The sequence below is a fragment of the Littorina saxatilis genome, linkage group LG15 (genome assembly GCF_037325665.1).
Source record: "Littorina saxatilis isolate snail1 linkage group LG15, US_GU_Lsax_2.0, whole genome shotgun sequence".
Classification (NCBI taxonomy): Eukaryota; Metazoa; Mollusca; class Gastropoda; order Littorinimorpha; family Littorinidae; genus Littorina; species Littorina saxatilis.
In genome coordinates this window covers 4,107,477-4,125,593 of record NC_090259.1, presented here as the reverse complement: position 1 = coordinate 4,125,593, position 18,117 = coordinate 4,107,477, and the positions used below count along the sequence as shown (strand labels likewise).

Genomic DNA, 18,117 nt, shown 5'->3' with positions numbered 1-18,117 from the left:
ACTAAACTAAACTATAAGTGTCAGCGCTTTTTCGGCCGCGGAGGTTCGGCCAACCTATGGACTTCGTGAAAAAAATGCAGTCTGTTCAGTTACATTATCATGCGAGTTCCACAGGTTGACTACATGTAATAATTTAGCTTTACGTGACTCTTTTTGGTGGGGGGGGGGGGGGGGGGGGTCCATTCTTATGCTTTACTCCTACTTGTGATTTTTCCTGATTTCTGTCTTTATATTTTGTGCAAGAAAGACCTACATCGATCAATTATCTTTCTAGACCAAAGTTATCTTGAAAAGTCTTGTTTTGATTTCTGTCCTTCATTTTGACCCTGAGAGAAGCCTGTATCTACCACGCTTTTTGCTGAAGGTACACATTCGATATTGCCTAAAAAGTTGAAGAGTTGGGTTTGAGTTTTAAATAGATGACACCAAATACAAGAAATGCTTCAGAATACGTGTTTGGGCGTAGTATTATTCAAATCTAGATGATTTATTAGGTAGTCTTTAAAGACAGTGTAAATTTTGACAATGGACAGTATGTTTGTTTACGCTGTGTATTGCATTTTAGTCCTTTAAAGCATGGAATGATCACAGAATTGAATTGATTAATCCAACGGTTTTTGTATGCTTCAATGAATGCATACCAACCAGAACTAAATTAAATTTGACGATGAACAGATTCGGAGTTCTGAGACCGAAGAGTTACCAGAATATAATTCATGTCATTAATGTACTTACTTGCGGATAATTTTTGAGCTAATCATTGGAGTTGTAACTATAATACAGCACAATGAAAGTTGATTGAACATCTTGAGTCAAATTCGCCAGAACGTATTCCCAAAATGGCTCCTTAGATAGTATACCTTTAATTAAATCAACACCAAAGCGTATCTTAAAACATGTAACCCTAGCATCAATAGTGTCAATCCTTCATTTCCACAATCTGAAGTATTTTAAAAATATTTCTAATTAATTCTGTTTTCAGTAGTTGAATCCATCGTCCCTTTCAAAAAGGTAAACTTTGTAGCAACACAGACAGATTCATGAACCGGAAAAGTCTTTCTACGTCTGAAATATTGCTGTTCCTTGCTATCATAGTTTCTGAAAAAAGCGGCTTTCCTAAAAATGTAGATCACTCGAGGCGGTCGATAAAGCAACGTCAAACACGCAGTGTGTAAAGCCAGCCCCAATGCACTGCGGTTTTGCAGGTATGGCTGAGCCCGTCTAACAGTGACAGGGTAGAACAGGAATTACAGAGACCCGGCCTCAGGTATGGTATGAAGGCCAGTTGTCTATTTGACAAAACAAGATTTTAGGGAGAATATAGGTGATTTTGTTTGATTGTTGTTGTTGTTGTTACCAAAATATAAGGTAGCACTCTGTCAAGGGAAAATTTGATGGGTTTCGGTACGGTACCCCTCAGCGATCGTGAAATCAGGCATAATCCAAGTTAACTGAATGTTGGATACACTAAGAACTGTCCTTCACCTGTGTAAATTGAACATTTCAGATAGGGCCTACGCATTTAAAGGGTGCTGCCTATTGTTTCTTTGGAAAATATTGCTGAAATGAGTAGACAAAACGTGTTTTTGTTGTAAATGACCACATAACCGTTAAATTATCTTCATATTTTGTATCAAAAGCATAAATGCACGTACCAATGAACATACCAAATTTTGACTTGTGCCTGATAAATTATCTGCCCAAAAAAGCTAAACATTTTCACATCTTTGCATCCCCCCAAAAGAATTTTTCTCTGCACCAAATTACTTGGGTTTTAGAGAGCTACCGTCTGGTCTCTCTACTCACGCAAAATGTATCACGATACATGTATACTATACATTTGTTTCTGTCAAAAGTTTGATACATTTTTCCGCCAAAATGGTTGATTTGTCCATGTGTAACGTCACTTATATCAAACTTATAAGATATTGTTTTTACTTTTTCGGTCTCCCCATGTAAATTCTCATAAGTAATTTTTGACATGTCTGCTAAAACGGCTGAGATTCACATGGCAACAAATCGCAAAATTCACGTGCAAACAGTGACGGCGTCCCTATGCGCAGATTAATCAAATTTACTTGCAGTCCAAAGTAAAATGACCATCGCGAACAGTGTTCAAAGCAAGAATCTATTGTGTTTAATATTAAGCCTCTCTCTCTCTTTTTTTATTTATCAGTATTGGAATCTGCATGTGATGTTATGCTCCGGCCATACTTAAGTGAACGATATGTATGTCCGTCTGTCGGTTAGGTCCTAATGTTGTATGTCTTGTATACTTGCCATTTACATATTTATTATACATGTTGAAGGATGAATGAGGATACATTGTAGACGGATGCATGTTATGGATTAAAAGCCCCACGATGATGTGCTTGGCAAATACAAAAACAAAAAAAACAAAAAAAAAAGTCCTCTAACTGCCGTTCTTAGTTAAAATTGAGCTTTTACTCAAGGTTTATGTCCTGGTATTTTGTTGTGAGACACAGCCGTCAAGCCTTTAAATACCTTATTTCTTAAAGTTCACCTACCCAGTGTAGTATTGTAATAAATGTTTTGGTTTTAAAATTATCAAGGATTTGTGATTTTAGTTATTGTCGTCATAACTGATGTCTGATACATATATAATTCTTACTGATACTTCTATACTGTTTATTTTACGCATATGTACAATTGATGGTTAAACACGTTTTGTTAAGGAGGAGCATGCTTGTGCGTGTGTGCTGTTGTGGGTTTTGTGTGGGGAATGTATGCGGGCGTGCGTGAGCGTGTGTGTGACTGAGATTGCAAGCGAGGGTCGGAAGGGCGTGTATGGATTGATTGATTGTACTCTGGCCAAAACATGTCCCTAGTGTACTGCACATGGTTGAAATAACGTCTTATGTCTTATGTCTTATTAATACTCACTATTTCAGCTGAAGATCAAGGGAGTTTTTTTTAACCAACCTGAATGTTGCAGTTACCCTTTCCTTCCTTTTGTTTATTTTCAGGTGAAGAAATGTGTCTGAGGGTGAGGCTATTGCTCCAGGGAAGGTTTTAAAATGGCTTCGGGTATGTCATCTTCAGATTTTAAGGGAATACACATATTTTGTGTTCAGACATATTCATTGTAACACATGCAATACTTATTGTTAGTTTAATGAGCGCTTTTTGTGTGGCTTTCTTTTCTTTTCTTTCTTTATTTGGTGTTTAACGTCGTTTTCAACCGTTCAAGGTTATATCGCGGCTTAGTCAAAAGGAAAAAGATAACTCTGTAATGGAAGTGGTATGTTGAATTTTTACCATGATGCAATGCAAGCAACAACGTTGTTTGAAGTCTTAACGAAAATGCAAAGTTCTAATTACGTTGTCACAATAACAGAACAAAAATTAGTTCTCATGGAAAACGTTCGTAACATTTATCATAAAGTTAGAGAGCGACTTTTCTTTTGATGACACTTAAACTTTGCTTGCCCGAAAAAAAGAAGGAAGACCAGCACGAGTTTACATCATTACTAGCAAAACTGCCGGCTCTGTTCAACTGTCTGTCTTGTGTCAAGGGGCAGCTAAATTGAGATTACAGAATGTTTCATTTTTGACTCGCATTGGGAACCCTAACAGACTTTCTTTGTTAAAAAGGGCATTGGGAGTCGAGGCTTTACCGACACACACTTAGTGCCCTATGTAGTGTCTGTGTATTATAGTACATTTTAGTAGAATATTGATTGTGAGCATTGATTCATGTAATTAGACGTTTTGATGTAATCGAGAGAGAGACAATACAATATGGCAGCAAGAGACAGTGTTAATGAAGTGTCTGCATGAATGAATGTGTTCTGCCATGCCTGCTCCACTACACTCAGTCACCCACACAACCAGCTATTACAATTTGGCGACGAGGAAAACTTTTCAACCAGTGGATTGACCAAAAGACTGTGAGTTCAATAGTTTCGAATGCAGTTTGGTGATCGCACATGAAAATTGATGAGTTCGTTACGTCATCAGTCACGCGTGAGGACGATAGTTTCGGTCAACACGTAGGAGCACGTAGAAATTTCCAGACAGAATCGGAAGTCTCAGAAGCAAGTGGGTAGACTATTACGTCAGTGTAGACGTCATGTGTTCTAGAAGAGGAACAGATTGTGTCATCAGTGACAGATGAGTTTTGATCCGTCATTCTTTGAAGAAAAGGAAGGGAGTGCACAGAATACAGTGAATTCTGGACAGAACATGGCTCAACCACAACCTTATGTTCCAGCTATTGCATCTTTTGACCCAAATGGAGATAGTTCCAAGGTAGGACAGGAATGGAAGAGATGGAAAAGAGGTTTTCAAGTGTATTTGGGAGCAAGAGGGGAGACTCCAGATGAACAGAAGAAAGCGTTGTTGCTACACACAGCAGGTATGGAAGTACAAGATGTCTTTGAGACAGTTCCTGATTCTGAAAACAAGAACTATACTCAGACACTTGAAGCTCTAGATGAGAAGTTTGCACCGCAGATGAATGAATCCTACGAAAGACATGTGTTCAGATCTATGAGCCAAGAAGAAAGTGAAACAGTAGATCAGTTTATCACAGGTCTAAGACAGCAAGCAAAGAACTGTGGATTTGATGATAAGCTAGACGAGAACGTGAGAGATCAAGTTATTCATGGATGTAAAAGTTTGAAGCTACGAGTGAAGTTACTCGAAAAGAAAGAACTAACTTTGAAAACGCTAGCAGACACAGCAAGAGCTCATGAAGCAGCACAGAAGCAGGCTAGACAGATGACAGGAGATGTAAAGTCAGAGTCGGCGCATGCAGTCCATCGCCACAGCCCTGGTCATCAAGGTCAGAGATACAGAGGTCAGCAGTCAACCTTTCAGAAGAAGCCTACACTGGCTACAGGCACGTTTCATGATATTGAGGATTGCAGTTTCCCCCTCACACACAATATTCCAAAATAATAAATAGTCAAACAGGGGCCAAAAAACAGTTTGCACCAAGAGTTCAACTTTTTATCTCTCCAAAACAGTAAAAACAATTATATGAACATTCGTATTTCCAAGATGATTGGCGTTCCAAGACGCTATATCCTAAAAAACCCAAAACATGCTTTTACAACTTCAGTGCATAATAACTGCCCAAAGGTGCTGTTTAAAGCAACCATTGATAATACTTTTTAACATACTCCTTGAACACATTAAGAAAAATGGTTAACTTGCAAATAAAGGGACAGCATTGATCAGAACAATGGTAAGATAAAGGACGCTACTTATATTTTGTACATTTTTTATCTTTATCGTTTCCTGTAGACCTCAGAAGTTCTAGCCAGCTTTAGAAATCATTCTAAAATCGAAAAACAAACATCTATACATTTTGTACGCAAAGTAGATTGATATTTGACACAGTCACACAGACATACGTGGGCTATGGAGCAACCCTACCCCCTAAATTTGAAAACGGGGTCAATTTCTTAACTGCATGCATTCAGCAAAACAATCCCTAAAAAAAAAAAAAATTCACAAATGAACTTATGACTTTAGAAAAGCATTCAAAAATGCATATATATACAAGGTTGTCGTCACCAAGACTGAGACTGGTCTCAAAAACCGGGAAATCTTTAGATGATGCAGTTGTTTTTTATTTCAAACCCTCGAAGTATTCTCCCTTAGCGGCTACACACAGTTTAAGTCGTTGGACCCAGTCAAGAAATGACCGTTTGAAGTCGTTTTTTGGCACCTGGTTCAGACACTGGAAAACAGCCGATCCGAGGGCTGATCGACTGTCAAATCGACGCCCAGCCAATTGTCTTTTCAGATGAGGAAACAAAAAAAAGTCACAGGGTGCAAGATCAGGAGAGTAGGGAGGATGTGGCAAAGTTTCAAAGTTTTCTTCCTCTAGGTACTCTTTCACCACCTTGGATTTGTGAGCAGGTGCGTTATGATGAAGTAATTTGATCCCTTTCAATCCTGTAGTTGGTCTGGCTCTCTTGTAGTAACGAACGATGCCAGCAAGAACTTTTTCCTTGTAGTACACCCCAGTGATGCTTCTGCCTTTTTCGCGTGGTTTTTGAAAAATGATGCCCTAGCCTTTGTGTTATAAAATATTGTGTATAAAACCTTCCTGTCGGAGCGACTTTTTCGCACGATCCGAGGGGCATTGGTACCTTTTTTTTATCCATGCTTTGTTTTGAGCTTTTCTTTTTGGCTCAAAGAAGTACACCCAAGTTTCGTCTCCAGTCACGATCTCATCCAAGCGTTTTTGATCACATCCGTCGTATATCTTGAGTAGCCGTTGGGCAAACGTAACCCTACACCTCTTGTTCTCTTCAGTGAGGAAATGTGGTACCCATCGCGCGCACACCTTTGTGTATCCAAGTTTGTGTTTTAAAATTCTCAAGACAGACGACGACGAAATGTCCAGTGTTTCGGCGATAAAATGACTGCTCACTCGGGGATCTTCATCAACTAACCGTTGCACATGGGACACCATTTTATTGTCGGTTACAGGTGGTTTCTTCACTTTTCCCCTTGCATCTTCCACAGACGTTTTCCCTGTTGAGAAATGCTTTGCCCACCGAAAAACTGTCGCGCGAGATGGTGCTGTGCCTGGGCTTACAGTTCTCAGCTCTTCAAGTATGTCACCGGCCGTTTTACCAAGTGCCGTTCTTATTTTGATGTAGGATCGAAAATCCTTCTCTGAAAATGTGCTTTTTGCCGCCATTTTTTAGGCCAGTGTCTCTCGCTTACATGACTAAATACACTGTATCTTTACGAAAACACAACGGATCACAAAGAAATTATGGACAATAATACGTCATGTACCAATCTTGATAATGACGTCATTTGTTATAAATGTCGTCATTTGATTCTGTGCAAAAAAGACCAGTCTCAGTCTTAGTGACGACAACCTTGTATACAACGCTTTTTCTTTGGTCCCAATTCAAGGGGGTGTGCTATTCTCAGGTAACACTGTGAACGCTCAAATGAGACTTGGTCACATGTCAAAAAAAGTAATCCCCCCTGTTGTTCATGGTTGGTTGGTGGGATTTTTTTTATCTGAGCCATTGGCAAGCATGAAATGTCATCAACATTAGGAAAGACATAGTATCTCCCATTGTCTTTTGCGCGCAAACACTTCACACAGATCTCCTCTCGATCTGGCCCATCGGGGAAATGGGGATGACTTGGGGATGATCACCGCCCTGTATCTCTCCACCTTTCCATCCTTGCTGACAAAGTCAGCGGTCACAAAGTCCCCAACTTGAATGTCTCACTGTGGGACAAAGAACCTGGTTTCACGACTGGCACCACATGGTTGGCTGACCACGCGGCATACAGTGGCGTGTTGTGGGTAGACGTCCTTTGGACATAAATTGGGAAGGACGTCGCTGGATCATCTGATTTGCATACTTTGTTCATGTACAACATTTAGTCAAGCTGTCGAACTAACAGAATGAAACTGAACTCACTGCATTTTTACAGCAAGAGCGTATACTCGTAGCATCGTCAGTTCACCGCTCGATGCAAAGGCAGTGAAATTGACAAGAAGAGCGGGGTAGTAGTTGCGCTGAGAAGGATAGCACGCTTTTCTTTATCTCTATTCTTTTTAACTTTCTGAGCGTGTTTTTAATCCAAACATATCACATCTATATGTTTTTGGAATCAGGAACCCACAAGGAATAAGATGAAATTGTTTTTAAATCGATTTCGGAAATTTTGTTTTAATAATAATTTTTATATTTTTAATTTTCAGAGCTTGTTTTTAATCCGAATATAACATATTTATATGTTTTTGGAATCAGAAAATGATGAAGAATAAGATGAACGTAAATTTGTATCGTTTTAAAAACAAATTTTTTTTTTTTACAATTTTCAGGTTTTCAATGACCAAAGTTATTAATTAATTTTTAAGCCACCAAATTGAAATGCAATACCGAAGTCCGGCCTTCGTCAGAGATTGCTTGGCCAAAATTTCAATCAATTTGATTGTAAAATGAGGGTGTGATAGTGCCGTTTCAACTTTTACAAAAAGCCGGATATGACGTCATCAAAGGTATTTATCAACAAAAAAAATATATCCGGGGATATCATTCCCAGGAACTCTCATGTCAAATTTCATAAAGATCGGTCCAGTAGTTTGGTCTGAATCGCTCTACACACACGCACAGACAGACACACACACATACACCACGACCCTCGTCTCGATTTCCCCTCTACGTTAAAACATTTAGTCAAAACTTGACTAAATGTAAAAATAAAAAATAAATTTAAAAAAAAATGGGATAGCGGCGAAACGGGATTGCGCCAAAATGGGATGCGGTAGTAAGATGACGCTTGGCTTGTGAAATGTCGCCAAAATGGGACGGCGGCAAAACGGGATTGCACGTAAATGGGATATTGCGCGAATTATAAACGAAGGAGTAGGCCCTAAGTTTCTCGTACGAGATGTTTACTGGGAGTAAATATTTGGGGAGTAAAAATTTAGTTCCTTGTGGAGTTCTTTTTTCGTACAAGATTTTTACTGGAAGTTTACTCCGGAGTCAATTTTTCGTGGAGTAAAAATTTCGTCTTACACCGGTTCATGACCGTTGTGGTAACGAGCGCACATTGCTGTCTCCATATTGTGTTCCTACGAATCGAAAGTACGATCGCCAAGCCCTTCTGTCATTGAAGGCAACGTTCGATATTTTCGTCTGTCAGCGCCGCCAACGTTCGACAGATTGTACCACTGTTACTCACAAACTCTCAATTTACACAATGAAATGCCAATAACATGCAAACACAACAATGGGAGACGAAGGGAAAACCTACTAGCGATTGAAATTATGCAAACGAACTCACAAATCCCTCACTTTCCGAATGCAAACGCTGCAAATCCGTATGCGTGCGTCGCTGTGTCGAACGTTGGGTTGACAAACGTTGCTGACAGACGCACCCAAAACTTGATCAAAAGGCACTAAAAACGATTAAATGTTTTACTCACTGGGTATCGCATTCCTCTTTTTCTTCCTGCAGACGATATGAAGCGGTTAAAACGTCGTTTCCGATGAAAGGCTCGGTTATTTCCGTTAAAAACGAAGTTTGCCGAACGTGTGATTCAGTCTACAGACACCGGTCGGATCACAACAAAAATGTTCATTCTTTGCGATTTTGTGATACTGTTGATGATAAACCTGCTTTCCAGTGAAGAACATCAATAAAATGATGTTCACAAGCAAGAATAACAGACAAAAGCACGCGATGTGTAAAATTAGGCTTTGCTTTTCAAACAAAGCACGTGTTTTTTTTACTGACAGACACTTTCGGTGGCGATTGAAAATTTTTCCAGAAACGGTTTTATGCTGCCATTTGATATTTTTTCCCTATTTTATCTAGTCAGAGACTAACCTTGTGTATTAATTGAATTAATAACCCCATTATCATAACTTTGTGTGTTATTTTCGTGTCTGCTTGAATCACACTTTGAGATGGGGTCATGTGACAGAAGGAAATGGTGTCTGTCAGGATTCACACGTTCGCTTCGAAAAACTCGCTCAAATAATTGCTCAAACACAAACATTTTAGCTTTTATTTATTTTTTTGTATTGCAAATACCATACTTACTCATGCCAAGCAGAAAAAATGATGAAAATCAACACAGTAAGCAAGTAATTTGAAGGCAAAGTTTACACACATCAAAGAGTCTGATTACCGTGAAACCTGCCTACACAGTCTGATCGTCCAAGACAGTCAGATAAGCAAGAAGAGAGAGCTTGTTTCAATTGTGGTCTGACTACACACTTAGCACGTGACCCAAAGTGTCCTGCAAGAGGGAAGGAATGTAAACTTTGTCACAAGAAAGGACATTATGCACGTTGCTGCAGATCAAAGAAACAGAAGGCAAGAGGAAATGTGAAGAGTCTAGAAGAAGACTATGAAGATGATAGTGAAGAAGTTTTCATTGTCGGAAGAAACAAGTCGTCAACCAGAGTTACAGTGAACGTCGGAGGCATCGATCTCAACTTCATGGTAGATTCTGGCGCAAGCTGCAACATCATTTCATTCAACACATGGAAGTGGCTGAAACAGAAGAACGTTTTATTCTTTAATAAAGAACAGTCACACAAGAAGCTGTACGTTTACGCTTCGAAGGAACCGTTGAAGCTGAAGGGCAAGTTTACAGCAGAATTGAGAGTCGGAGACAACAAGGTCGTTGCAGAAGTAGAAGTACTTGATGGAGATGGAGAGTCGCTGTTAGGGGTGAAAACAGCGAAAGCACTGAACATTCTGCACATAGGTTTGCCGCCGGAGAAGCCCATCACAGTGAACAGTGTGAACATTGATCATTGTGAGAAGAGACACCCCAAGCTGTACGAGGGTCTAGGCAAACTGAAAGATCACCAAGTACACGTGTACGTCAAGAAAGATGTCAAACCAGTCGCACAGTCGCCACGCCGTATTCCTTTCAGTCTTCGTTCTAAGGTAGAGGAGAAGATTGCTGAGCTAGAAGCGGCGGAGATCATTGAGAAGGTGGATGGACCAACACCCTGGGTCAGTCCCATTGTTGTAGTCCCAAAGCCCAACGGAGAGATTCGTCTATGCGTAGATATGAGACGAGCAAATGAAGCAGTAGAACGACAACGCTATCCCATGCCGACAGTAGAAGAGACGCTCATTGAGATGAACGGTAGCACAGTGTTCACAAAGTTAGACCTGAAGTGGGGATTCCATCAGCTGGAACTAGACGAAGAATCCAGAGGAATCACAACTTTCGCATCGCACAACGGACTGTATAGATACAGACGTTTGAATTTTGGCATCTGCTCAGCTCCAGAATTGTATCAGTTTACGATTCAGCAAGTTCTGCAAGATTGTGAAGGAGCTAGGAACATGACAGACGATATCATCGTTCACGGCAAGAACATGGAAGAACATGACCAAAGACTGGAGAAAGTCCTCGACAAGTTGGAGAAGAGTGGACTGACTTTGAACGCACAGAAATGCGTCTTCAGGATGAAGGAGATTGAGTACATGGGTTTCGTCCTGAATGAGAAAGGAGTCAGCCCAGCACCGTCCAAGGTGGAAGACGTCAAGAACGCAAGAAGACCAGAAACCGCAGCAGAAGTGAGAAGTTTTCTGGGCCTGGTGAATTTCAATGCAAAGTTCATCAGAAATCTTGCAGCCAAAGCAGAAACTTTGAGAAAGCTGACAAGACAAGGAGTTACTTTCAGATGGGGAAAAGACGAAGAAGAAGCGTTCTGTACTCTGAAAGCAGATCTCGCTGAAGCAGTCACGTTAGGGTACTTTGACACGCAAGCAGAAACTCGCATTGTAGCTGATGCAGGACCAGTAGCCCTGGGCGCAGTTCTCATTCAACGTCAGAATGGAGAAGACCGCGTGATCAGCTATGCAAGCAGAAGCCTGTCGGATGTTGAAAGAAGATACTCACAGACAGAGAAAGAAGCTCTGGGCCTAGTCTGGGCATGTGAGAAGTTCCATCAGTACGTGTACGGAGTCAAGTTTGAACTGATCACTGACCATCGACCCCTGGAATTCATATATTCCAAGAGATCCAAGCCATCAGCAAGGATTGAACGATGGGTACTTAGACTACAGAGCTACAACTTCACAGTGAAGTACAGACCGGGAAAGACCAACATCGCAGACCCGCTCTCGAGATTAGTAGACAAAGAGAAAAGACCAACAGATACAGTCGCAGATCTAGAAGATTACATCTACCTCGTTACAAAAGAAGCAGTTCCCAAAGCAATGTCGATGTCAGAGATTGACAAAGAGTCAGAGAAGGATGAAGAACTCAAAACACTGAGAGAAGCGATCCAAACAGAGAAGTGGGAAAAGATGAGTCCTTCCTATAGAGCAGTGAAGAACGAGCTGACTTGTTTAGGAAACATAGTCATCAGAGGCACGAGAATAGTCATTCCAAAGAGCCTACGGCATCAAGTGATTGAGATTGCACACGAAGGGCACCAGGGAATCGTGAAAACGAAACAGAGACTACGCACGAAAGTTTGGTGGCCTGGAATCGACTCAGAAGCAGAGAAGAAGTGCAAGACTTGTCATGATTGTCAGATAGTCAGTCAACCGTCAGTGCCAGAACCAATGGTGAGAACCAAGTTTCCAGATGCACCATGGCAAGATCTAGCTATTGACTTATTAGGACCACTACCAACAGGAGAGAACATACTCGTCGTTGTAGACTATTTTAGTCGCTACTTTGAAGTTGCCATCATGAAATCAGTCACAACAGAGAGAGTGGTCAAAGGATTAGATCCTATCTTCGCAAGATATGGGTATCCAGTCAGTATCACATCAGATAATGGACCTCAATTCATTTCAGAAGAGTTTGAAAACTACCTGTCAGAGAATGGAATTGAACACAGAACAGTGACACCTTTGTGGCCCCAAGCCAATGGAGAAGTAGAAAGACAGAATCGCACACTTCTCAAAGCCATGAAGATCGCACACTCAAAAGGTCAGAACTGGAGAGATGAGTTACCCAAGTTCCTGTTAGCATACCGCAGTACACCACACTCTACTACAGGCGTTAGCCCAGCAGAATTACTGTTCAACAGGAAGATCAGAACAAAACCACCAGAACTGAGAGAAATCAGCAAACCAGAGACAGAAAGTATCAAAGACAGAGACGCAGAGAAGAAAGAAGCAGGAAAGACATACAGTGATGCAAAGAGACATGCCACTGAAAGCAATGTATCAGTCGGAGATGAAGTTCTGTTGAAACAGAAGCACCAGAACAAGTTCAGCACCACGTTCGAATCGACACCATACAATGTTGTTGAGAAGCACGGTAATCAAGTCGTGATTCAGTCACCATGCAAGACGCGTATCTTCAGAAGAAACATTACGCACACAAGACCCTACATGAGAGAAGAGAAAGATGTCCCAGAAGAGAAAATGCAGGAGAGAGAAGAGCCGCAGTCTGTTGAGACGCCGGTACCCGCCGCAGATGAAGCTACGTCATTCACTCATTGCCGAGTTCTGAAGTCCAGCTCCGCAGATCAACAAGGTCACACAAACCGCCTGAACACTTGAAAGACTATGTGTGTAAATGATAATGACCAAAACACGTTGTAACGTGTCCAGCAAGTTGAAAAACTGTCCGCAAGACTATTTCACAATACTGTGACCATACGTGTGTTACACTTTATTTTGATGCAGAATCACAAGTGGTAGTGTAATTTATGTTTCTTTTATTCCAGATGACAAGAAATGAACACTGACTTTGTTACAAGTTTTATGAAGTCCACAAGAACTTTTCAGTTTAGTTACATATACAGTTTTCACAAAGAGAGTGAAAGACGAGTGAAAGTCAGAAGGAGAAATAACAAAGACTCTAAAGTTTAATTTGAAGAAGGAGGAGGAAAATGAGAGTGAAGTAAAGTTTGAAAGTGTGAGAGAGTAAACGACTAGAATAAACGTTGAGATAATCAGTGAAGTTACTAATTCGGGGTCACCGACTGAAACCGGCCGGTAACTGCACAGTATCAAATGCATTGAACTGCGCACTCTCGGAAACATGACGGGTGTACCGGTCAGGTAGGACGAAAGCCAGAAGCCAACAATGCAAAATAATATTTTCAATTTCATTTCAACACTCTAGAAATAACTGTTATTCGTTTTCTTAAGCAGTATAGATGACTGAATACAAAAGCAGACGTTTTATGGCGCGTTTACCGAAAAGAAATAAGGGGACTCGTTTCGCACATGAATTTGCGGAGTTTGTGTCAAAAAGTGGTGTTTTTTAATAAAAACGTCGGAGTAAAGGGATAAAAAGATTACACACCTCGTCCTAAATATCGTACCAGAGGCTCGGTAATACCTGAAAATCGACCCTAGGGAAAATACCCACGATATTCAGAACTCGGAGTGTTAAACCTATATATAACACTTCCTGAATCTGAACATTATTATTGTCCAGCTTAGTTCGGAGGTCCGAAAACCACACCCATAAATAGTTAAATATGCAGGAGTTCAGTGACTCTAAAAGGGACTGGTGTCACGGGCAAAACAATTGCTCGATCAAAAATTAAAAACACATTGAAATAAAGACAAGATACACTATATTAAAACTATTCAATGTTTGTATTCACTAAAGGAAATAGACGTGAAAGCCAACAATACATGATTAATATTCTCATTACTCTGAGAAGTGTGTGTGTTCTTTTTGACTCACATGCGAAGCAAAAGTGAGTCTATGTACTCACCCGAGTCGTCCGTCCGTCCGTCCGGACGTCCGGAAAACTTTAACGTTGGATATTTCTTGGACACTATTCAGTCTATCAGTACCAAATTTGGCAAGATGGTGTATGATGACAAGGCCCCAAAAAACATACATAGCATCTTGACCTTGCTTCAAGGTCAAGGTCGCAGGGGCCATAAATGTTGCCTAAAAAACAGCTATTTTTCACATTTTTCCCATTTTCTCTGAAGTTTTTGAGATTCAATACCTCACCTATATATGATATATAGGGCAAAGTAAGCCCCATCTTTTGATACCAGTTTGGTTTACCTTGCTTCAAGGTCAAGGTCACAGGAGCTTTTCAAAGTTGAATTGTATACATATTTTGAAGTGACCTTGACCCTGAACTATGGAAGATAACTGTTTCAAACTTAAAAATTATGTGGGGCACATGTTATGCTTTCATCATGAGACACATTTGGTCACATATGATCAAGGTCAAGGTCACTTTGACCCTTATGAAATGTGACCAAAATAAGGTAGTGAACCACTAAAAGTGACCATATCTCATGGTAGAAAGAGCCAATAAGCACCATTGTACTTCCTATGTCTTGAATTAACAGCTTTGTGTTGCATGACCTTGGATGACCTTGACCTTGGGTCAAGGTCACATGTATTTTGGTAGGAAAAATGTGTAAAGCATGTGAGTCGTATGGGCTTTGCCCTTCTTGTTTTATCTCACTATTTGATACTTAAGCTGTTCTGACATTGTTATATTCCTCGGATATGTAGGGATATAGAACTAAACCCTCAAATATAGAAAGTGCATTCGTTTGCATGCAAAACATTTCGAAATGTGTGTGTGTAATACCTATATGGGGAACGTTACTCCTTATATATTCTGTTCATAATAAGACGCATGTATAATACTGGTTCAGACTCCTTAAACGCATAATGTTACATTCCGACTTGTTATTATACATGCTTCTTGTTTGTTCATTTGTTTGTTTGTTAGTTACTTAATTTGTTGATTCGGTTTTTTGCTGGTGTGTTGTCTTGTCTGTCTGCCTGTTCGTCTATCTGTTTACTTTGCTTATGGGCCTAAAACTCTATCCTTTAGAATTAAAGATCAGCCCAGTCAGTCAGTCTCGCTCTCTCTCTCTCTCTCTCTCTCTCTCTCTCTCTCTCTCTCTCTCTCTCTCTCTCTCTCTCTCTCTCTCTCTCTCTCATAACAACAAGACAAAAACGCCAGAATATTTGTTCAGCTGGTCCTGCTTTAATGATAGATGGTGAAATAGTGGAACAAGTCGACCATCACAAACTGCTGGGTGTTAATATAGATAACAACTTGTCTTGGTCAACCCACATAGAGCAACTTAGTAAAGCGGTGTCAAAGAAAGTGTATCTCTTATCTAGAATTAAACACTTCCTGAACTGCCACACCCACGGTGTGTCAACTGATTCCGTTCATCCACCGGATGTTTCCGTTCATCCGCAGGATGTGTCCGTTCATACAGCCTCATTTTCGTCACTTGCTTCGGGAAAAACGTTGTAGTAAGTCGTGTGGGCAGCGCGCTTGTGTAATATTGAAAGAATAAGGTAGCGAAATGGTTGGGCTATGTGTACGATAAGTACCAAGGTGCTAGTGAATCCTAATAATAACACACGCGGGCCGAACGTGGCAAAATTGCCTGATTTTTTAACATTTTCTTGTTTTTCTCGCTCTGTTATCGAATCTGACCCCTGATTTGCACATGATCACCAAAACCATTGCCTGTTACGACATTTCGCTTGAACAGAAGTTTATAGAAACCCATGGCTTTTGTACAATCACTTGTCTTTTGAAAACATGCAGATTCCGTTCATACCCCATGTTTCCGTTCGTACAAAAGTGCATGTTTCCCTTCGTACGAAAAGCGTTTCCGTTCATACACATTCGTTAGATCAGAGTGAAACAGGCCCCCACTACAAGTTCTGTGTATTCCAATCGTCTTCAAATAGCACAAAGTACGAATGCGTGTGATATTGGACCTATGTGAACCATAAGATGAATTGAATTTGCATAAATCAGTTTTGTGTCCGTTCGTACTGATTTTGACGGGAAAATGTGTCCGTTCGTACCACTTTCATCAAATTGTTTCCGTTCGTACGCTTTTCATGACGTTTGTGATTTTTGGTAGAAAGCTTGTGCAATTAGCATTTTAGAACCCCTAATTCGACTTATGTATAACCCATAATGCATGTTGTTCATGAGTGCAACAACACGCGACTGTGGCTTTTCTGGTGCAATACCATCCCTGTTTAAAATCTTACTGAAGAGCAAACATTTTGATAAGTGTGTCTTCGTCCAGTTTCCTTACACAATGTCATTTCAAAGATCTGAACTTGTGTGAAACCTGTTCAAAATATGTACTCTTTATTTCTTCAAATTTCAGATGTGCCACTCAGAAAAAAAGCAGATGCTGTGTGCTAAAATCGTTATAATCAGGTGATAGGTCAACACACTTTTAAATGTATCTTACGAATAGCAATTTAACAAAACAAAACTAACACTTGTTTTAGTGAGGGAATACGAAAGGTAGGGTTACCTGTTTGCATAACTTTTTGTTTGTTCGTTCGTTAGTTTGTTTGCTTATTTGTTTGTTTGTATATGCGTTTGTGTGAGTGCTTAGACTTAGTGTGCTTAAGAAGCGAATCTTTCTTCCGAAAAACCTGGCCACACTGCTTGCAGCTATACGTCTCCGGGACGGCTTGCGGTGAGCAGCTGGCGACATGCCGATTGAGGCTTTGTTTGAACTGGTATTCTTTATCACAATAGGCGCATGTGTAGAGTTTGACACCCTCATGGCGGCTGATGTGGGCATGATAATCCCCTTTGATTCGAAAGCCCTTTTTGCAGGTGTCACATGTGTAAGCCCAGCCTGGGTCTGCTGCATGTTTGTACGGAACGCGGATCGTATCAACTGATGCATCAAATTGATGCATCCAAAACCAAGATTTGATGCATCATTTTCACAATTTGATGCATCATTTTCACAAAAGGATGCATCATTTTCAAAAAGGATGCATCATTTTCCAAAACTGATGCATCCGATACGAAAATGATGCATCCTTTTAGAAAATGATGCATCATTTTGATGCATCACTTTCGGTTTTGTATGCATGCGAAAGATCATTCATTTCCGGTCTTTCCGTAAGAAATGCCTGAGCACGGAAAAACTTGAAATGACATTTTGACGAATATAAACAGATTGGTTAGATAAAACAAAAATAAAAAACGCTGGCGCTGGACCCGAGTACTCTTCAGACTGGCTCGCTCCCCCAGTATGAAAGTTTGTTGTCTTGTGCACGTATTTCTTAATTTTACACAATAAAAAAAATTATTAGAGTAAAATAAAACGTTCATAATAAACAATAGTAAACAAGAATTTAACAAAAAAAACTAAAAAAAAAGACCGCCCATACCGGGAATCGAACCCGGATCACTCTGGCCATAGGCGGACGTGCCTACCACCAAGCCACCAACTCTGACAATTCTATCAGTGAAATTTAAGGCTATTGGGTGCTGGCAGGCTGTTCTATGAGGCTGGCTGTTGCCGTTTGTCCTACGCCAAGTCGTTTTTGTGGTTTATTTCGCATTTAGGTCCCAGGTAACATTATGAAGTTTTAATACGATCAATCGGACCTATTATCAAGTTAGTGTATCAACTTTTGAACGAACTGCGCCCAGTAGCTTCCCAGCAATAAGCTGTTAAGTGGAGAAAGACACACACACACACACACACACACACACACACACACACACACACACACACACACACAGACTCACACACACACAGACACACGATTAAAGTCTGCTGAGCCCAAGTACTAGCGTACTCGGGGATAAACAATAGTAAACAAGAATTTAATTAAAAAAAATTTTTTTTAAATAAGATCGCCCATGCCGGGAATCGAAC

General features: G+C 40.4%; 1 protein-coding gene and 1 long non-coding RNA gene across 2 annotated transcripts in view; both read left to right on the top strand.

Annotated features, from left to right (window-relative positions):
• LOC138948276 (uncharacterized) overlaps nucleotides 1–18,117 on the top strand; it is a 289,660-nt gene that overhangs the window by 168,804 nt on the left and 102,739 nt on the right. The gene's annotated exons all lie outside the window — the stretch shown is intronic.
• LOC138948256 (uncharacterized) overlaps nucleotides 1–18,117 on the top strand; it is a 30,185-nt gene that overhangs the window by 2,725 nt on the left and 9,343 nt on the right. The window contains exon 2 of the mRNA XM_070319774.1: nucleotides 2,988–3,048. Coding sequence (XP_070175875.1) covers nucleotides 3,039–3,048 — 10 coding nt within the window. The 5' untranslated portion in view covers nucleotides 2,988–3,038. The remainder of the gene's footprint in view (nucleotides 1–2,987; nucleotides 3,049–18,117) is intronic.